The sequence below is a fragment of the Phragmites australis genome, chromosome 10 (genome assembly GCF_958298935.1).
Source record: "Phragmites australis chromosome 10, lpPhrAust1.1, whole genome shotgun sequence".
Taxonomy (NCBI): Eukaryota; Viridiplantae; Streptophyta; class Magnoliopsida; order Poales; family Poaceae; genus Phragmites; species Phragmites australis.
The window spans coordinates 1,636,317-1,650,510 of record NC_084930.1 but is presented as its reverse complement, the minus strand read 5'-3'; the positions used below and the strand labels follow the sequence as shown (position 1 = coordinate 1,650,510).

At 45.4% G+C, this 14,194-nt stretch overlaps 2 protein-coding genes and 1 long non-coding RNA gene across 4 annotated transcripts; 1 reads left to right on the top strand and 2 right to left on the bottom strand.

The window, feature by feature from the left end:
* Positions 1-2,435: 2,435 nt before the first annotated feature.
* On the bottom strand, positions 2,436-3,225 carry LOC133883417 (uncharacterized). The gene has a single exon (XM_062322742.1). It carries the CDS (start codon positions 3,040-3,042, stop codon positions 2,548-2,550), a length of 495 nt encoding a protein of 164 aa, XP_062178726.1. The 5' UTR covers positions 3,043-3,225; the 3' UTR covers positions 2,436-2,547.
* A 586-nt stretch (positions 3,226-3,811) lies between these two features.
* LOC133883511 (FCS-Like Zinc finger 6-like) lies at positions 3,812-5,003 on the top strand. The gene is made up of 2 exons (XM_062322860.1): positions 3,812-4,205; positions 4,341-5,003. Exons 1-2 carry the CDS (start codon positions 4,009-4,011, stop codon positions 4,549-4,551), a joined length of 408 nt encoding a protein of 135 aa, XP_062178844.1. The 5' UTR covers positions 3,812-4,008; the 3' UTR covers positions 4,552-5,003.
* Positions 5,004-11,378: 6,375 nt separating this feature from the next.
* Positions 11,379-12,867, bottom strand: LOC133883444 (uncharacterized). 2 transcript variants are annotated; one of them, XR_009902877.1, is made up of 3 exons: positions 12,247-12,867; positions 11,921-12,005; positions 11,379-11,427 (listed from the first exon to the last, which is right to left on the bottom strand). It is a non-coding gene; the product is annotated as an uncharacterized LOC133883444 (long non-coding RNA). The 2 variants fall into 2 exon arrangements; XR_009902876.1 differs by having other exon boundaries at positions 11,391-11,427; positions 11,924-12,005.
* Positions 12,868-14,194: the final 1,327 nt, after the last annotated feature.

Sequence of the window (14,194 nt, the reverse complement as noted above, 5' to 3'; positions counted from 1 at the left end):
CTCACTGCAGATTCTTTATTTGGTTGGCATCCCTTAATCGATGTTGGATGGCCTATCTTTTGGCTCGTCGAGGTCTTGACCATCCTAACCAATGCCCACTTTGTGATCAGGAGGAGGAGAACATGCAACATTTGCTTTCTACTTGTGTGTTTTTAAGAAGCGTTTGGTTCTCAGTCTTGTCCTCGGTGGGGCTGCAACAACAAACACCAGGGCCGGATGATGTCAACTTCATTAATTGGTGGTGGAGAGCGTTGTAGCAAGTTGAGAAGCAACACCGTAAATGTTTTAATTCTGTAGTTGTGTTGGTGGTTTGGTGGTTATAGAAGCATAGGAATGATTGTGTTTTTGAGAGGGCCTCACCTATTTACGATGTCATCATGCAAAACATTAGGGATGAGGCTAGGTTATGGTGTATGACGGGAGCCAAAGGCCTTAGCAGCTTTTGGCTGTAGATGGGGTTTATTTCGGTCGCTGTTTGTAGTGCTCTTTGGCAAACCTCTTTGTACTAAACTTTGTCCTTTTGGGATTGTTTGAGTCTTCTTAGACTCTTTCCTTCTTCTTAATATAATGATGCGGAGCTCTCCTACACGTTCGAGAGAAAAAAACTTTACACAGTCTATTTAGTAAATCAATTAAAATAGTTGCATATGGATTATAAAACACGTAAAAAAAATTTTTGTAATTTTTAGAGTAACATAATATCACTGTTTTAATTTGCATAAAGCGCTCTTCTATAGTGCATATAGCGATGATCGCTATACTTGGCGGGCGAGGTGGACGGATAGCGAGTGCTACAGGGATAGCGAGAGCTATATAGCCAGTTCGTTAGAGTGGTGTTTTTTCGTCCACTCAGTAAATTTGACGATGGCGAGCGGGATGCCGATCCGGCTGGAGCTGCTCTCAGAGCTTATTTGATTCTGATATTTTGCAGGATTACCAGGAACTTCATTACGCGTCTCTGTAAATATTTCTAGAATTTTTGGTTGTGATACGGATCGCAGAGAAACGATTTGCTAAAAAAGAAGGGTGGTCAGTATATCAGGAACATTTCTCTTTTTCCTCTCCCCCTCTGTAGTGGTTATTTGATTTTGAAAACTTTCAGTATAATTCGCAACCGCGGTCTCCATCTTTATAGATTTTTTTCTAGAATTTTTGGTGGTCAAACGGATCGTAGGGAAACGATTTGCTACAGGTCGGAGTTTCAAAATAACGAGCGGCCTCACAAACATTTCTTCCTCCATCTTCCGAATTCATTTGAGTCTGAACTCTTGTAGTATTATGCGATGCTGTAATCATAGTCTCTATAAATCCATGTAGATTTTTTGTTGTGCAAATTTTGGTCGGAAGGAGATCAGGAATTGATCTGCCGTGCTCGGGGTATGATAGAACGATCCCCCGGCTGTGTTGTAGGGCGAAAGGGAAAAGAAAAGCTAGGTTGGTGTTGTGTTGGATCGTACGAACAACCACTAGCAGCGCTTAATTTCCCCTAAATCATGCAATTTGAAGGCAAGGCATGGGTAGTGTCAAAACTGCTGTGAATTGCTCAGATTTCAGAAAGAGAGCAGTGGTTTAAGCCCGTCAGGTCAGGCTTGAGGCAGCTCGAATTAATGGACTTTTGGAACTTGGGCACAAAAGAATTTAGGCAACCTCACTAATCAAAGCAGCTAACTCGGTATGGAATCATACTGACATGATGGTTACATCCAGCTGTGGGTCGGTGCCTTCTCGGATGAAGGTTCAGACTTGGTAGCCCCTTGAATTCTTAATGCAGCTGTGGGTAGATGCCTTCTCAGATGAAGATTCAGACTTGGTAGCCCCTTGAATTCCTGATGCTTATCATGCATGCTAACAATAGGTCTCTTCTTCTAGGAGGTGCATGCTGAGTAGCAGTTTTGCAGAAGATCAGTCTTGTGGCACGATTAGAAGAAACACTAATACCGTAGAAAGCAAGAAGTTCTCATATAATCAAGAACGGCCGGGTAGTTACATCTACCTTCCTTACAGCAAGCCGCATGGACGACCAGCACAGACTCCATTGCAGCTCGTTGGAAAGATCACGCCTGCCAACTGAAAAGCTTGCAAAAAGGCATCAAGACACCGATTCTCTATGAGTGGTGGAAGGAACGAAATCCGAGGATCTTCCAGAGCAAAAAACTCACTGAAGATGCAGTGCTGAACAGAATACAAGAGGAGGCCCCATACTTTATTTAACAACTCTTACAGATACCCAGGAAATCTCATCTTAATTTGTTCATCCGACCTCGCTTTTTATATTCCCCCAATTTTTCTATGTTTTGGTCTTGGGCTCGGCCGGGAGGCCTTCTGCTACTCTTCGTAATATAATCGTCCACACGGTGGCTTTCCAAAACAAACAAGAACGGCTGGCAATTACAAAATGCAGTAGCACGGTCCAAACATGCGTGAGCATGACGAACGAGACAGCAAATTTGAAGTATATTTCTGGATAACAGGTGTGCTGTTCATTGTTGAGTTTGAGTCTACCAAATACAGCAGCAGAGTAGCGGACACGAGTGTGAGTGTGTGCGGCTAGTAGGCGTGAGCTCGAGCGGGCAGGGGCAGCAGCTGGTCGCAGATGGCGGCGAACTCGGCCATGACCTCGGCGACCATCCCGACCTTGCCCTTGCCAACGAGCATTCTCACCAGCGCCGCCACCCGCGCGTCCAACTGCCCCGCAGCCGCAGCCTCCTCCATGTCGGATGGTGATTGGCGCCGGAAGAGGAGGGCGCGCGCGTGGCGGGAAGCCCGGCGCAGCGTGCCCGCGCGGCTGCACGCGTCGGCCAGCGCGGCCGCGTACCCCGTGGCGGCGCGGCTGGAGTGCGCGGGAGCCGAGCGCGCGGGCGACGTGGGCCGCGCGGCTAGAGTTAGACGCGCGGCTGGGGGCTTGGACGACGAGGAGGAGATGGAGGGGCGCCTGTTCTGGGGGAGCGGGAGCGGGAGCGCGCGTCGGTGGTGGTGAGGCGGCGGGAGGGAGGCGGGGAGCGGGAGCGCCCCGTGGTGGTGCAGGGAGACGGCCGCGTCCATTGGGGCGCCGAGGAGGCTAGAAACCAGTGACTGGCTCGCTGTTTCGTTGGATTGGCGCGCGTGCTATCACGGAGGGAGAGGGGATAGGAACAAGATGGTGCGGTGGACGAGGCGGACACGCACACGGCGTCGCGACGGCTGGACTGCGCCGGCGTTGTGGACTGGACGGAGGGTGACGGCTCAGCTCAGGGGTGGGCAACGCGACAGGCAGGATGACATCTGACGCGCGTGCGGGGTAGCAGCTAGCGGCAAAGCTCCATTCTGTGCGCTGTTTATTTACTGGGCTTCCCAGATGTTCAGACACGGGGTGGATAGCCCACGGGAACTGGACACCGGCTATGTAGACTGTCCTACCTGATACTTACCTTTTTATTAACTATTTTTATGTATTTTATAATTTTTCATCTATCATTCTAATACAAATATCAACGTAAATAAATAGTTTTAATGAGTCACACATCCGTATGGTATAGTGAAATTTTTGACTGCCCGGTTGATCCTAATCCAGCTCAGGACTTGATGAGACATAAATAATTATCAATGATTATCTCCCTTAATTGCTTCTTTCCAATGGATGGATGTGATTATTCAGACATATATCAACTTGCTGCTGCAGTTTCGATTAGATATTAATCCCCAACGACACCCAGCCAACAGGTTCCGTGACACTGCCCATGCTCTTCTACCTTACCACCCAAGGTTTTGCGACACAGACCTCCGGTCATGTATCAACCAGCGTGGCAGTGCACGCACATATATAGCCTCCTTGGGCTGGACAGCTCCATCTACCAAACTAGAACACGCATCGCAATTCCTAGGAGGACTAGGTCCTCCTCTCCTCTCCTCTCCTCCTCCTTGCGAGAACCAGCTGATAAAGTACCCGGCATACATCAACAAGCCAATCATGGAGTGGGCTGAGTAGCATGCAACAGCTTCACAAGAGCAATCACGCACGCGCGCACGCACATGCAAGATACTACGGCGGCGGCGAAGGCGGCGGTGCCGGAGATGGAGGAGGAGGAGGAGCGGTACGTGAAGGTGGCGTCGAGGTTTTTCCGGGTGAAGCCGCGCGGCGGTGACGCCATGGCCCATCTCCACTACCTCAAGTCCTGCTTCCTCTGCAAGAAGAACATCGCCTGCAACTGCAACATCTTCATGTACAAGTAGGTGTCTTGATTCTTTCCCCTCCACGGCCTCCATAGCTCCATGCATATCTATCTATCTCTCTATCTTGGGGTCATGCATGCATGGTTGTGATGTGGCGACCGTTGTGCTAATTTGCATGTGCATGGGCGCAGGGGGGACGCGGCGTTCTGCAGCGAGGACTGCAGGGGGGAGCAGATGGACATGGACGAGGCGCTCCACGCGGTGGCGCGACGGCACCGCCTCCTGCGCATGCCGTCCTCACCGGCACCGCGGGGCGAGGCGGCGACCAGGCCGCCGATGATGCGCCGCAGGCCGACCATCGCCAACCTCGCGGCGCGCAATCCTCCCGTGACCGCCAGCTAATGCTATTGATCAATGATCAATCCGTGTGTGCGTCGAAGCTGGAGTTGGATCAGTGATTCTTTGACGCGATCAGTTGCAGTCAGGACCGGCAATTAGAAGTACTCTATATAGCAAGCCAGGAGCACGTACGGATTGCTTGGCCTAGTTGGCATGTAATCGTGTTCTTCTCTCATCTGGGGATCGGATCTTGTTGCATGCATGCATGCATGCATGTATGTTTTGGTTTCCTCTGCAGCATGATTTCTTCTAGGAGATGAGATAAGACTATGAGAGTAGAGAACTGAACTCATGAGCAGTTGATCCATCACACGCTAGAGAGAGGGTATGAGTGAGTAATCGAAGATGTAGCCATCGAAGCTTTGTGGCGATCTATCTATCGACATGTACAAATTAAAAGATTATCAGAATGAGACTGCTGTCATACGCAGTGACCAGTGAGTGTCTGATTCCTAGTTTCCTCTCGTTCTTGCGCTTTCCACTTCACTTCCTCTTCGTTGTAGCACTTTTTCCGTGAGATATCACCTCAAAAATGGATGGATGGATGGATGAGAACAAATTGAAGGATGTAGGTGGCACGCCCGTCCTTCAACCACTCTGCACAGGCGATGCTAACCAGTTTTGTACTACCTGCCTTTTTCCAGGGCTTAGACTGCAAGATTTCTTCCTGGTCCTTTCAGCCTTCACTTTTCATGTTCTGTACTGATATCTTTACTTTCAGATGACTCATCTTAGAGGCCGTCTGTTTTTGTGATCAAGAAGCTAAAACAATTCTTTTTTTGCCTTCTTAAAAATATTCAACAAATGGTTGTAATACAAAGGCTGCGCATATACGCATCATGTACTTCCTTCGCTTCGCAGCAATCACAAAGCACAGGAAAGCAGCTAATCTAACCAACCATTTCTGTTCTTGGAAAAGAAAAGCGACTGTTTTTTAGAAAAAAACAGTAGAGGACTTCCCTATATATATATATACACACACATACTACTTAAAAAATACGTAGTGGTTCCTGAAACTTTCCCGCATCCTCTGCGGTCTGCCTCCATCCAACCATCCAGATCCGATCCAACGCTCCCCTCTCTCCCCCGCGTTCTGCTCGCTTCTCGCGTTCCGCTCCTCTGATCGGTGCCGACAGGTGGGTCCGCTCCTCCCGAGTCCTCACTGCCAATCCCAGCACCGCCTCCTTCCTCCGTTGCCCCATCCTCCTCCTTGTCGCCTCCCCACGTCCGCAGCCACCTACACCACCTCCCCGCCTCCCTCTCCCTCCCCCACACCTCCCTCTCGCTCTCCTCCCCGCAACATCACCTCTCCCCCACCCCTCGTCGTCACAACCTCCCGCCTCTCCTAGCCTCCCCTCGCCTCCTGAACCCCTAGTTGCAACCCCAATCCCGATCCCTCCCCACCCTCCGCCTCCAGGGCGAAGCTTGTGCAGCTCGTCATATCCCTCGCATGTGCTCCCCCTCTCTCTGCTGCTTGGGCCTCCCTCCCATGGCGGAAACCCAAGCCGGCTAGCGACGTCGCTGTTGACGTCGCCGTGCTGTTGGCTCTGGTGGGGAGTGGCGTGATGCCCTCGTGGAGGCCCCGCAAGTTGAGGTCCAAGTTAACGTTTCCACGTTTACATATATGCAATTTATCTTGCTAGAGTAGGTTGAAATCCTCTTAAGCGGTAGAGTAGACACACTAGATAAATCTAGAGCATATTTAGATAGAAATTGAGATAGGTTTATCTTGTGAAGATTTTAGAGTCATTTTGGTTTAGGTTTCCAAGTGTCATAATTCATCCCCCCTCTTAGAACGTCACCATTCCTCACATAGTGGCCTTGGGGAAGACGGAGAGATGGTGGCCCCCCTTTCATTGCTAACAGCAAACTCAGGAGGATAGTTCCTCACATAGTGACACCGTGTGATCCTTCAGCACTCATCTGAGTCGTTGATGATTTTTCTTCTTCTTTTGAAGCAGAATTTAGCCAGATGACCGTAGTTGAAACAACTTCTGTAGCGAAGCTTTCCCATACAATCTCTGAAAAAATGGCATAGCCCCAAACATCTGAAACAACGAGCAAAAAACTGAGGAAGCACTTGCAGGCTAAAGAAAAGGCTCTGTAACATCAAGTTCGAACTTTCCCTCGAAAAACCCCTTTGCTGCCTTGGGACTAAGGAACTTCTCACTAAGGAACTTTCCCTCGAAAAACCCCTTTCGAGATCATCATGAGATATCTGATGCACACGCGAGCGTGGTGAAGGGGGAAAATTGCATTCCCGTGAGATCATTTGAGTCCTCGGACAAGACTCAAGCGGGGGCAAGCCAACTTGCCTCCAACTAGAACCTAGAGAAGGTCTAGTATGAAAAGACTACAAGGTGGAAAGTCTGCCCGAGGGAAGTGATTTCCCAAACCGCGAGAAGACTTGTTTTAAACTAATCAATGGTTGTCCCAGAATGGCACAAGAACCGAAGGAAGAACACCATCCTTGAGTAATAGGGCAAGCAAACTCGCCAACTTTGATAGCATGATGATCAAGCTTTGGGGAGAACTTTTTGACAGGGGAAAGAAGCTCCAAAACAGGAGCAAAGGAGACCTTTTCAGAACAGGAAGAGACCTTTTTGGACGAGGCATTCTCAACGGAAGAAGATTTCTTCTTCTTGCCATACGAGACCAGAGTCCATTTTCTCTCTTCTTTGTCTCTCTAAAGCTTCTCTTCCCTTCTCCAGTCTGCTCCACCATCTTGCCAGAGATAAAAATAAACATCAAAGTGTGTAGGAATCATACACCAGGGAGAGTAAATGAAGAACCCCACCTCTTAGGAGGCCACAGAGAACCTGAAACGGCGATCAGATTCAAGGCAGATGTGGAACCCCGCAGGGGAGCCACCCAAAATGGATTGAAGCGCTAAACTCACATAAAGCTCCAAAAGATGAAAGGTTTATCTCTAGAAAACCGCTAGCGGAAAAAAACAAATGAGTGGAGGAGAAATAATGATACACCAATGAGTTAAAGCGAGAGAGAACCTTAGCCTGAAACCTCTTACCTGACTCAAGATCCCAAGAGGGAGGAGCCAAGAAGCGATCTCCATCCATGACGGAAGAGCACACCCTTAGGGACTCCATGCACGACAGAAGAAGCAGTGATGTGGGGGGCGGTGGCAGATTGGAGAAAAGAGGCACGGAGGGATGCGAGTTCGTGAGAGCGGGAGCCATTGGGATGCGGCAGCTATGAGAGCTTTTACATATCAGAAAATTGACTTTTCTTGGAAAAGAAAAGCAACAGTTCACAAGAAAGCAGAAGAATGTGTATGTTTTCTAGATGCACTTTTTTTTGTTCCCTTTGACATCTCCTTATGATGATTGGACTACATCTGTCCAGTTCTTACAAAGAAAATACATACATACAAAGAGGAGTTTCTCATTGATTTGTTATCATAGTGCCACGAATTCGGATATTACAATTTAAAAAAAAAAAAAAACAGGCACTCACGTGTACTTTTGACCCGTATGATCCATGCATGTTGAATAATGAATATTGTGAGCAAATGAACAGTCATATATGAGCAAGTGGTAGTAACTACAGTATATCATATACACCCAAGCACACCCATTGGCACTAATTTTCCGGGATCCAAGTTTACAAATTAATCATGCGCGATCCAAAAATCAATTTCTAGACTCTAAGATGTTCTAGTGACTGATGAGTGGAGCCAATGAATGCTCGGCAGAAGAACAGAAAAAAAAAACCATAATTATATATAACACCTTCAATCCAAGTCGATACAATGTACGAGAATCCGTCATGATTGCGGATGCTTCGAGGCTAGACTTAAAATTTTCATGTGACGTGAACAACTTAACATGCGAATAAAATAATGCGATAATATCGTGCCACTGGAGATATTCCATGAGCTGGAGTGTGACTTCAAGAAAAGATCAAGTCATGGGGCCTCCCATTCTGACCATGCTCACCACCATGAGAAGGACAAGAGGGCCTATCAAGCTTGGAACAAGTGCTTGCAAAGGAGTGAGAGAATTACAGATGGAAAGGCAAGGGATTCCTCTAGTCGATAGCAATGTGCTCTTTATTCTAGCCTTCTACACTAAAGTGCGTTGATCTTTGGTTGGTTTTGCTCCATTACCACCTCAAGAGAGGGACGTATGGGAGCCCTCAATCTGGTACCAGTCCCATTCTGAGGTTGTACTACTACCAGTGCTATGTGGAGCTCCAGGTTTTAGATAGTCTCATTATCCCTTCTCTACAAACAAAAAATCAGTGAGGATCCTACTTACAATATCTTAAACTTTTAGATACAAGATGTATAATTATTTGCAGAGTACTTAACAAAAGAAGTGTGAGGGGATGTTCATGTTATGTGCAAGATTTTCCAAGCTATGTGGTAATGTGGACACAGATCGAACAAAAACATATATTCATAACAGAGAAGGAAAGGAAAATAATAGCAGATCAAAGGAAGATTAAGGCGAATTGATAATAACCAACTTGCATGGTTCAAGTAACTCTGCACCCAAACTAGGATCAGGAAACAGGATAGAGCATACTAGAAACAAAAAGGTAAAAGTAAGACAGGAACACAAGATCGCTATACTCTGTAGCAATCTGATTCTATTCTGACCCTATTTTAGTCCTGCCCAACCCCAGAGTGAAAGATGGTGATGAGCACGTCAGCCAGAGTGGTCGTTTTTAGGAAAGTCAAGTTGTCTTATTTTGTTCAAAAAGTGCACCTAACTAAATTATCTGAGAACCATAAAGCAAACTGAGTTTATGCAGTCAGGATTACTCAATATGACCCCTTTTTCCTTGAAATGTTGATATGAGTCAAGAGACCAACGTGAACAATTAATATAGAAGCACCTCAACATGATAGCACTAGATATTTTGCTTCCTATTTCTAGCACATTATATATGTAACTTCTTTTTAAGGCCAATCACAAGAGCTCTATTAATATAAAGCAGGGTTACAATCCTGTCTGCAGCAACAAGGAATTCTGGAGTGTAGTTCAACCAGTTACAGGAATTCAGCAGGAATCGCTCTTTTCCCACTAAATTCATCAGGAAGTGCTTTTTTCCAGATGGGACAAAAGGTTTCATTGTAGGACAGAAAACAGCAGGCTAAAAAGCTCACCCATGTTTAAGCACGCATACGCAAGACTGCGCAGCATAAAAGATGCCAAAAGGCAAACATTAAAACGGAACTTCCAAGCTCAGCCAGGTACAGAGAAAACTAACTGTCGGCGGAAGACTCATATTTCCAAGATCACATATCAATGGTTAAATGCATCGGTAATTTTTATATGCCTGAAGACTGAGAAAGAGAAGGTATTGACGCCATAGATCAAATGATACCATCTTTCATTTCTGTAATTCAAAAAGCAGCTCAGCAAAACAGAAACCTACCAAACATAAGTCTAACTGCCTTGATTTTTTTCTGACAATCTTCACCCTTGGTGAACTCTTCTAATAGCTAACCTTGTCATTATGACGAATATCCATTCTTGTTCTTGGCATCACAGAGCTGGACCTGTAAACACACACAACAACAACAAAAAAAAAAACCATCACATAGGTCTATATGTAAACTCTTGTTAACTTGACTAATCTGTGCTACTTGTGCGAGGAAAACCTCATGGCGATATGAATAAGATCGAATGGAACATAACACGGTGAACATTAAATGTCCCTAGTAAGTTCTAAGACTAAGACACTCATTGTGCTAACACCAAATGTCCTAATGCTCATCACCAGCAGCCACCTTAGTTCTTTGGCTGCCATACATGCTGTTAGAAGCTTGAGGCTTTGAGATCTTATCCTCCTGGTTTCTAAATAAATTATTCACATGCTTTATCTAACAATACTGTACTGCAAAATTCAATTTTCCATGCATTTGACATTGTCAACGAAGTCTAGCTTTTTGGTGCAAGATAAAGAACAATGTTATCTTTACTGCTGGTAGCCTCCTCAATCCTTGAAATTTCTACTGACAATTTGTTAAAATCAGCGTGGAATCATATATTGCTCGATGGCAAATACCAGGTCCCAACCAATCACCAACCATAACTGACTGGTCACTGAATAGGCAATGTTGCAGTGAATCCTGCCAGCCATCGCTTCAAAACAGGGCAACAGGCAAACCATAAATTGGTTTCTCGCGGACCTCAATAGACATCAAATTTTAGCCCTTTTTCCCTTCATATGAAACAGCACCATGAAACAATCTGTCTACACCCACACTAATTGTCAAAAACAGAAATCAAGCCAAAAGGCCCAAAATTGGTTTGTCTTGCGACGAAAAAGCATCAATCTCATATCTCCTTAACCAATCAAATGCATCTTTAACTTGTTTTTTCAGTCTAATTAGATGTTGAAGGGCTTGAAGCTGTTTACGCATAACATAAATAAGTAGTAGTCAATAAAAAAATCTCCAAGACTCATCATTCCATTTAACTAATAGATCCACAAAACAAAAGGACCACATTTAGTACACAAAAACAACATACTTCTCTCTCAAAAGGAAAAGGAGGGGGAAATAGCATACCGTACTATGGTTTGGAATGAGCATCGGGTTCAGAAGAAGCGGTAGAGGTAGTGGTGGACCTGTTGCTACGGAGGTCATCGATGATGCCACCAAGCTCACGCCGTGCGGACTCCCTCCCAAACATGAAGCCATACCTGCAGCACAAGAGGGGTGGGAGATTTAAAATGCTCTGAACAAAGATTTGCAGGGGGGATAATACTAGATTATATCAGGTTATGTTACCAGAAGGAGACAGCAGAGAAGACTCCTGCAGCGCCCACCGTCTGCAGCAGTGTTAGCTTCTTCGCCTGCATCGTCCGCTGAGATTTGGGAGGGCTGGGAGTTTGGTCAAGAGATAACTGCAGTTGAGAAACCCCCACAGCCCCACTCAGTAAAGTAGTGTAGGAGTGTGCATTTTAGTTATAAGATGTATTCTACTTTGAGTACTCGATCATTAACAGCGCATTTAATTTGGTTGATTAACTCAGTGTTTGCAATCTACGGAAAGGATACGCTTCGCTTATATAAATTCAAGGGAAAGGGCAAAGCACAATTAATTGGTAATAGATATCTCAAGATGTTGCACTCAAAACAGCAGAAACAAATTAGTGCGGCACTAGCACATATCATCGTGCTATCATTTTCTTAGACACATGCGATTGTTGCAAAAATTTGACAGACATGGATTCTTTCCTAGGTACAGAAGCGAAAGGAAGACGAAAATGCATGTGTACTAGATGGCGCAAGTGAGCATCGCCACGCCTCCTTGTGCGATAAATCAAATCCTACTAGCACGACAGGCATCCTCCAAAATCAGGCGGAGATCAACAAGAAAAGGCTGATCGATCTCACCACCTTCGCTGTGCGACCTATGTTTCACCGATACGCGATTCGGGTACGCCGATACGGCATTTTCCAAAACAAGGATACACCAATACTGCAAGTATATATAAATATATATTTAAATTTTACAAAAATGTAAATAGGTTAGATAATATTGAGACTGAAAAATGAAAACACCATGGCAAAAACAATGAAATCTGCGTTCCTTTGCATTGCATCCTAAGTCCTAACTTGAGCTCCTCATCTAAACTCTACTAGAGGAAGCCAGGAAGGAACCAGATCTAAATTGCATCAAACTTCAGCCCCAAATCGCATCTAAGATCAGTGATCAGTACCTCTTGCCTCCAGCTTCCTTGTGGCGGTGCGAGGTCCAATCGTTGCGAGCTCCAGGAGGCTCCCGGTGGCGACGTGGGCTACCAGCGGCGGTGCGGTCTCCTGGCGCCGGCGCCGATTCAAGCCGGCGGCAGCATGAGAAGGCGGCGGGGCAGGTGAGGACGAGAGCCAAGAGCTTGTGCGTGACTGCGACGCCCACACGAGTGGCCGCGGGGAGCTCTCCGCTCTCCCCACCCCACGCTCACGCAAAGCTCCTGCGAGGATAGCGGAGGAAGATGAGGCGACGGGACCGGCGATGCTCGGGAGAGACGGCAGGTTAGGGTCGGCTCCGGGGAGCGGCCGCCGACGAGGATTCTAGCCAAGCCCACGGCCCGTGGAGGATTGAATTGTTGGGCCTTTTCTGGCCTTTGTAGCACGTCAAAGTGGACCGGAACAGGAACGCGCGCGTTCGGGTCTTGCCATGCCTGAAGATCCAAAAGAAAAGCTTCACCTTGAGCGGGGCCATATCAGCTCGACCCATGGAGAGCAGGCCGAGCTCGGTGGCTGCGGCGGAGGAGAGCCGAGGTCGAGGAAAAGCGCCGATGCGCCCTCCGTAACCACTGCACGGGCTCGGGTGCACTGCGAGAGGAGGAGTTTTTTTTATATATATATATTTTCAATTAAAAATTTAAATAAATAGATATCTCGTGAAAAAAATTACAAAATTAGACGTCTACCGCCCTCTCAGCGACGGTAAAAGCTTTACCACCGCTGAGAGGGCGGTAAGCTGAGGGCGGGTAGCTACAGTACATAAACAATAAACCTCAATAAACAGTACTTGGAAGTTTAATTTTGCTCCCATCTTACCTGTTCAAAATAGTGATATTCTGTTGTTCTTTTAAGTTTAATTTTATTATTATCTTCTCTATTCAAAATAGTAATGTTCTGTTGCTCTAAAAATTCTAAAAAAATTTGTACGTGTTACATAATACATGTGCAACCCATTTTAATTGAATTCATCCAAAAATCCAGTGTAGAATTTAAACTAAAATTCTCCAAAAAAGACTGCTTTTATAACTTCTAGCAATGGTTAGCGCCTCAAATAAATTTCTAAAAAGCTGGTAAAATTCACTAATATTCTTCTTATGTGATGTGATAATTTTTAAAATTATTTTTAGTACTAGGTTTATATATGTTTGAATTCAAATTAAGTTAAAAGAAGAATATCATATGAAATTATAAAAATACATATAAATGATGCATTACAAAGGAATCCACTTTTTTACCATATAATCGGGCTGAAAATAATTTTAGAAATTATCACATCATATAAGAAGAATATTAGTGAATTTTACCAGGTTTTTAGAAATTTATTTGCGGCGCTAACAATTGCTAGAAGTTATAAAAGTAGTTTTTTTTGGAGAATTTTAGTTTAAATTCTACACAGGATTTTTGGTTGAATTCAATTAAAATGGGTTGCACATATATTATGTAACACGTACAAAAAAATTTAGGATTTTTAGAGTAACAGAACATCACTATTTTGAATAGAGAAGATATGAGCAAAATTAAACTTTGAAGTACTGTTCATTAAGGTTTTGTAGCTACCGCCCACTCAGTGGCCTGTAACGCTACCCGCACTCTAAAAGGGCGGTAAGAGTATGTGGGACTGCTTACTGCTCTTTCAGAGGATGATAAGGTCTTTATTCGTTCTTTGAGAGAGCGGTAGTCGTTTAGTTTTGTAATTTTTTTTACGAGAAATCTATTTATTTAAATTTTTAATAAAAAAATATAAAAATAAAAAAAGCTCCGAAGAGGAGCCGGGAGCAGGAGCACCTCAGCCAGGCGGCCGGCTGAGGACCAGCAGTCCCACTAGGAGGAGGTCGATTTGCTTTGAGGCTCATTGATGTTTTTCCCAAGCCCACACGCCATGCTCTCAATTTTGCCCTGGCAATCCGTACCAATTAGAGC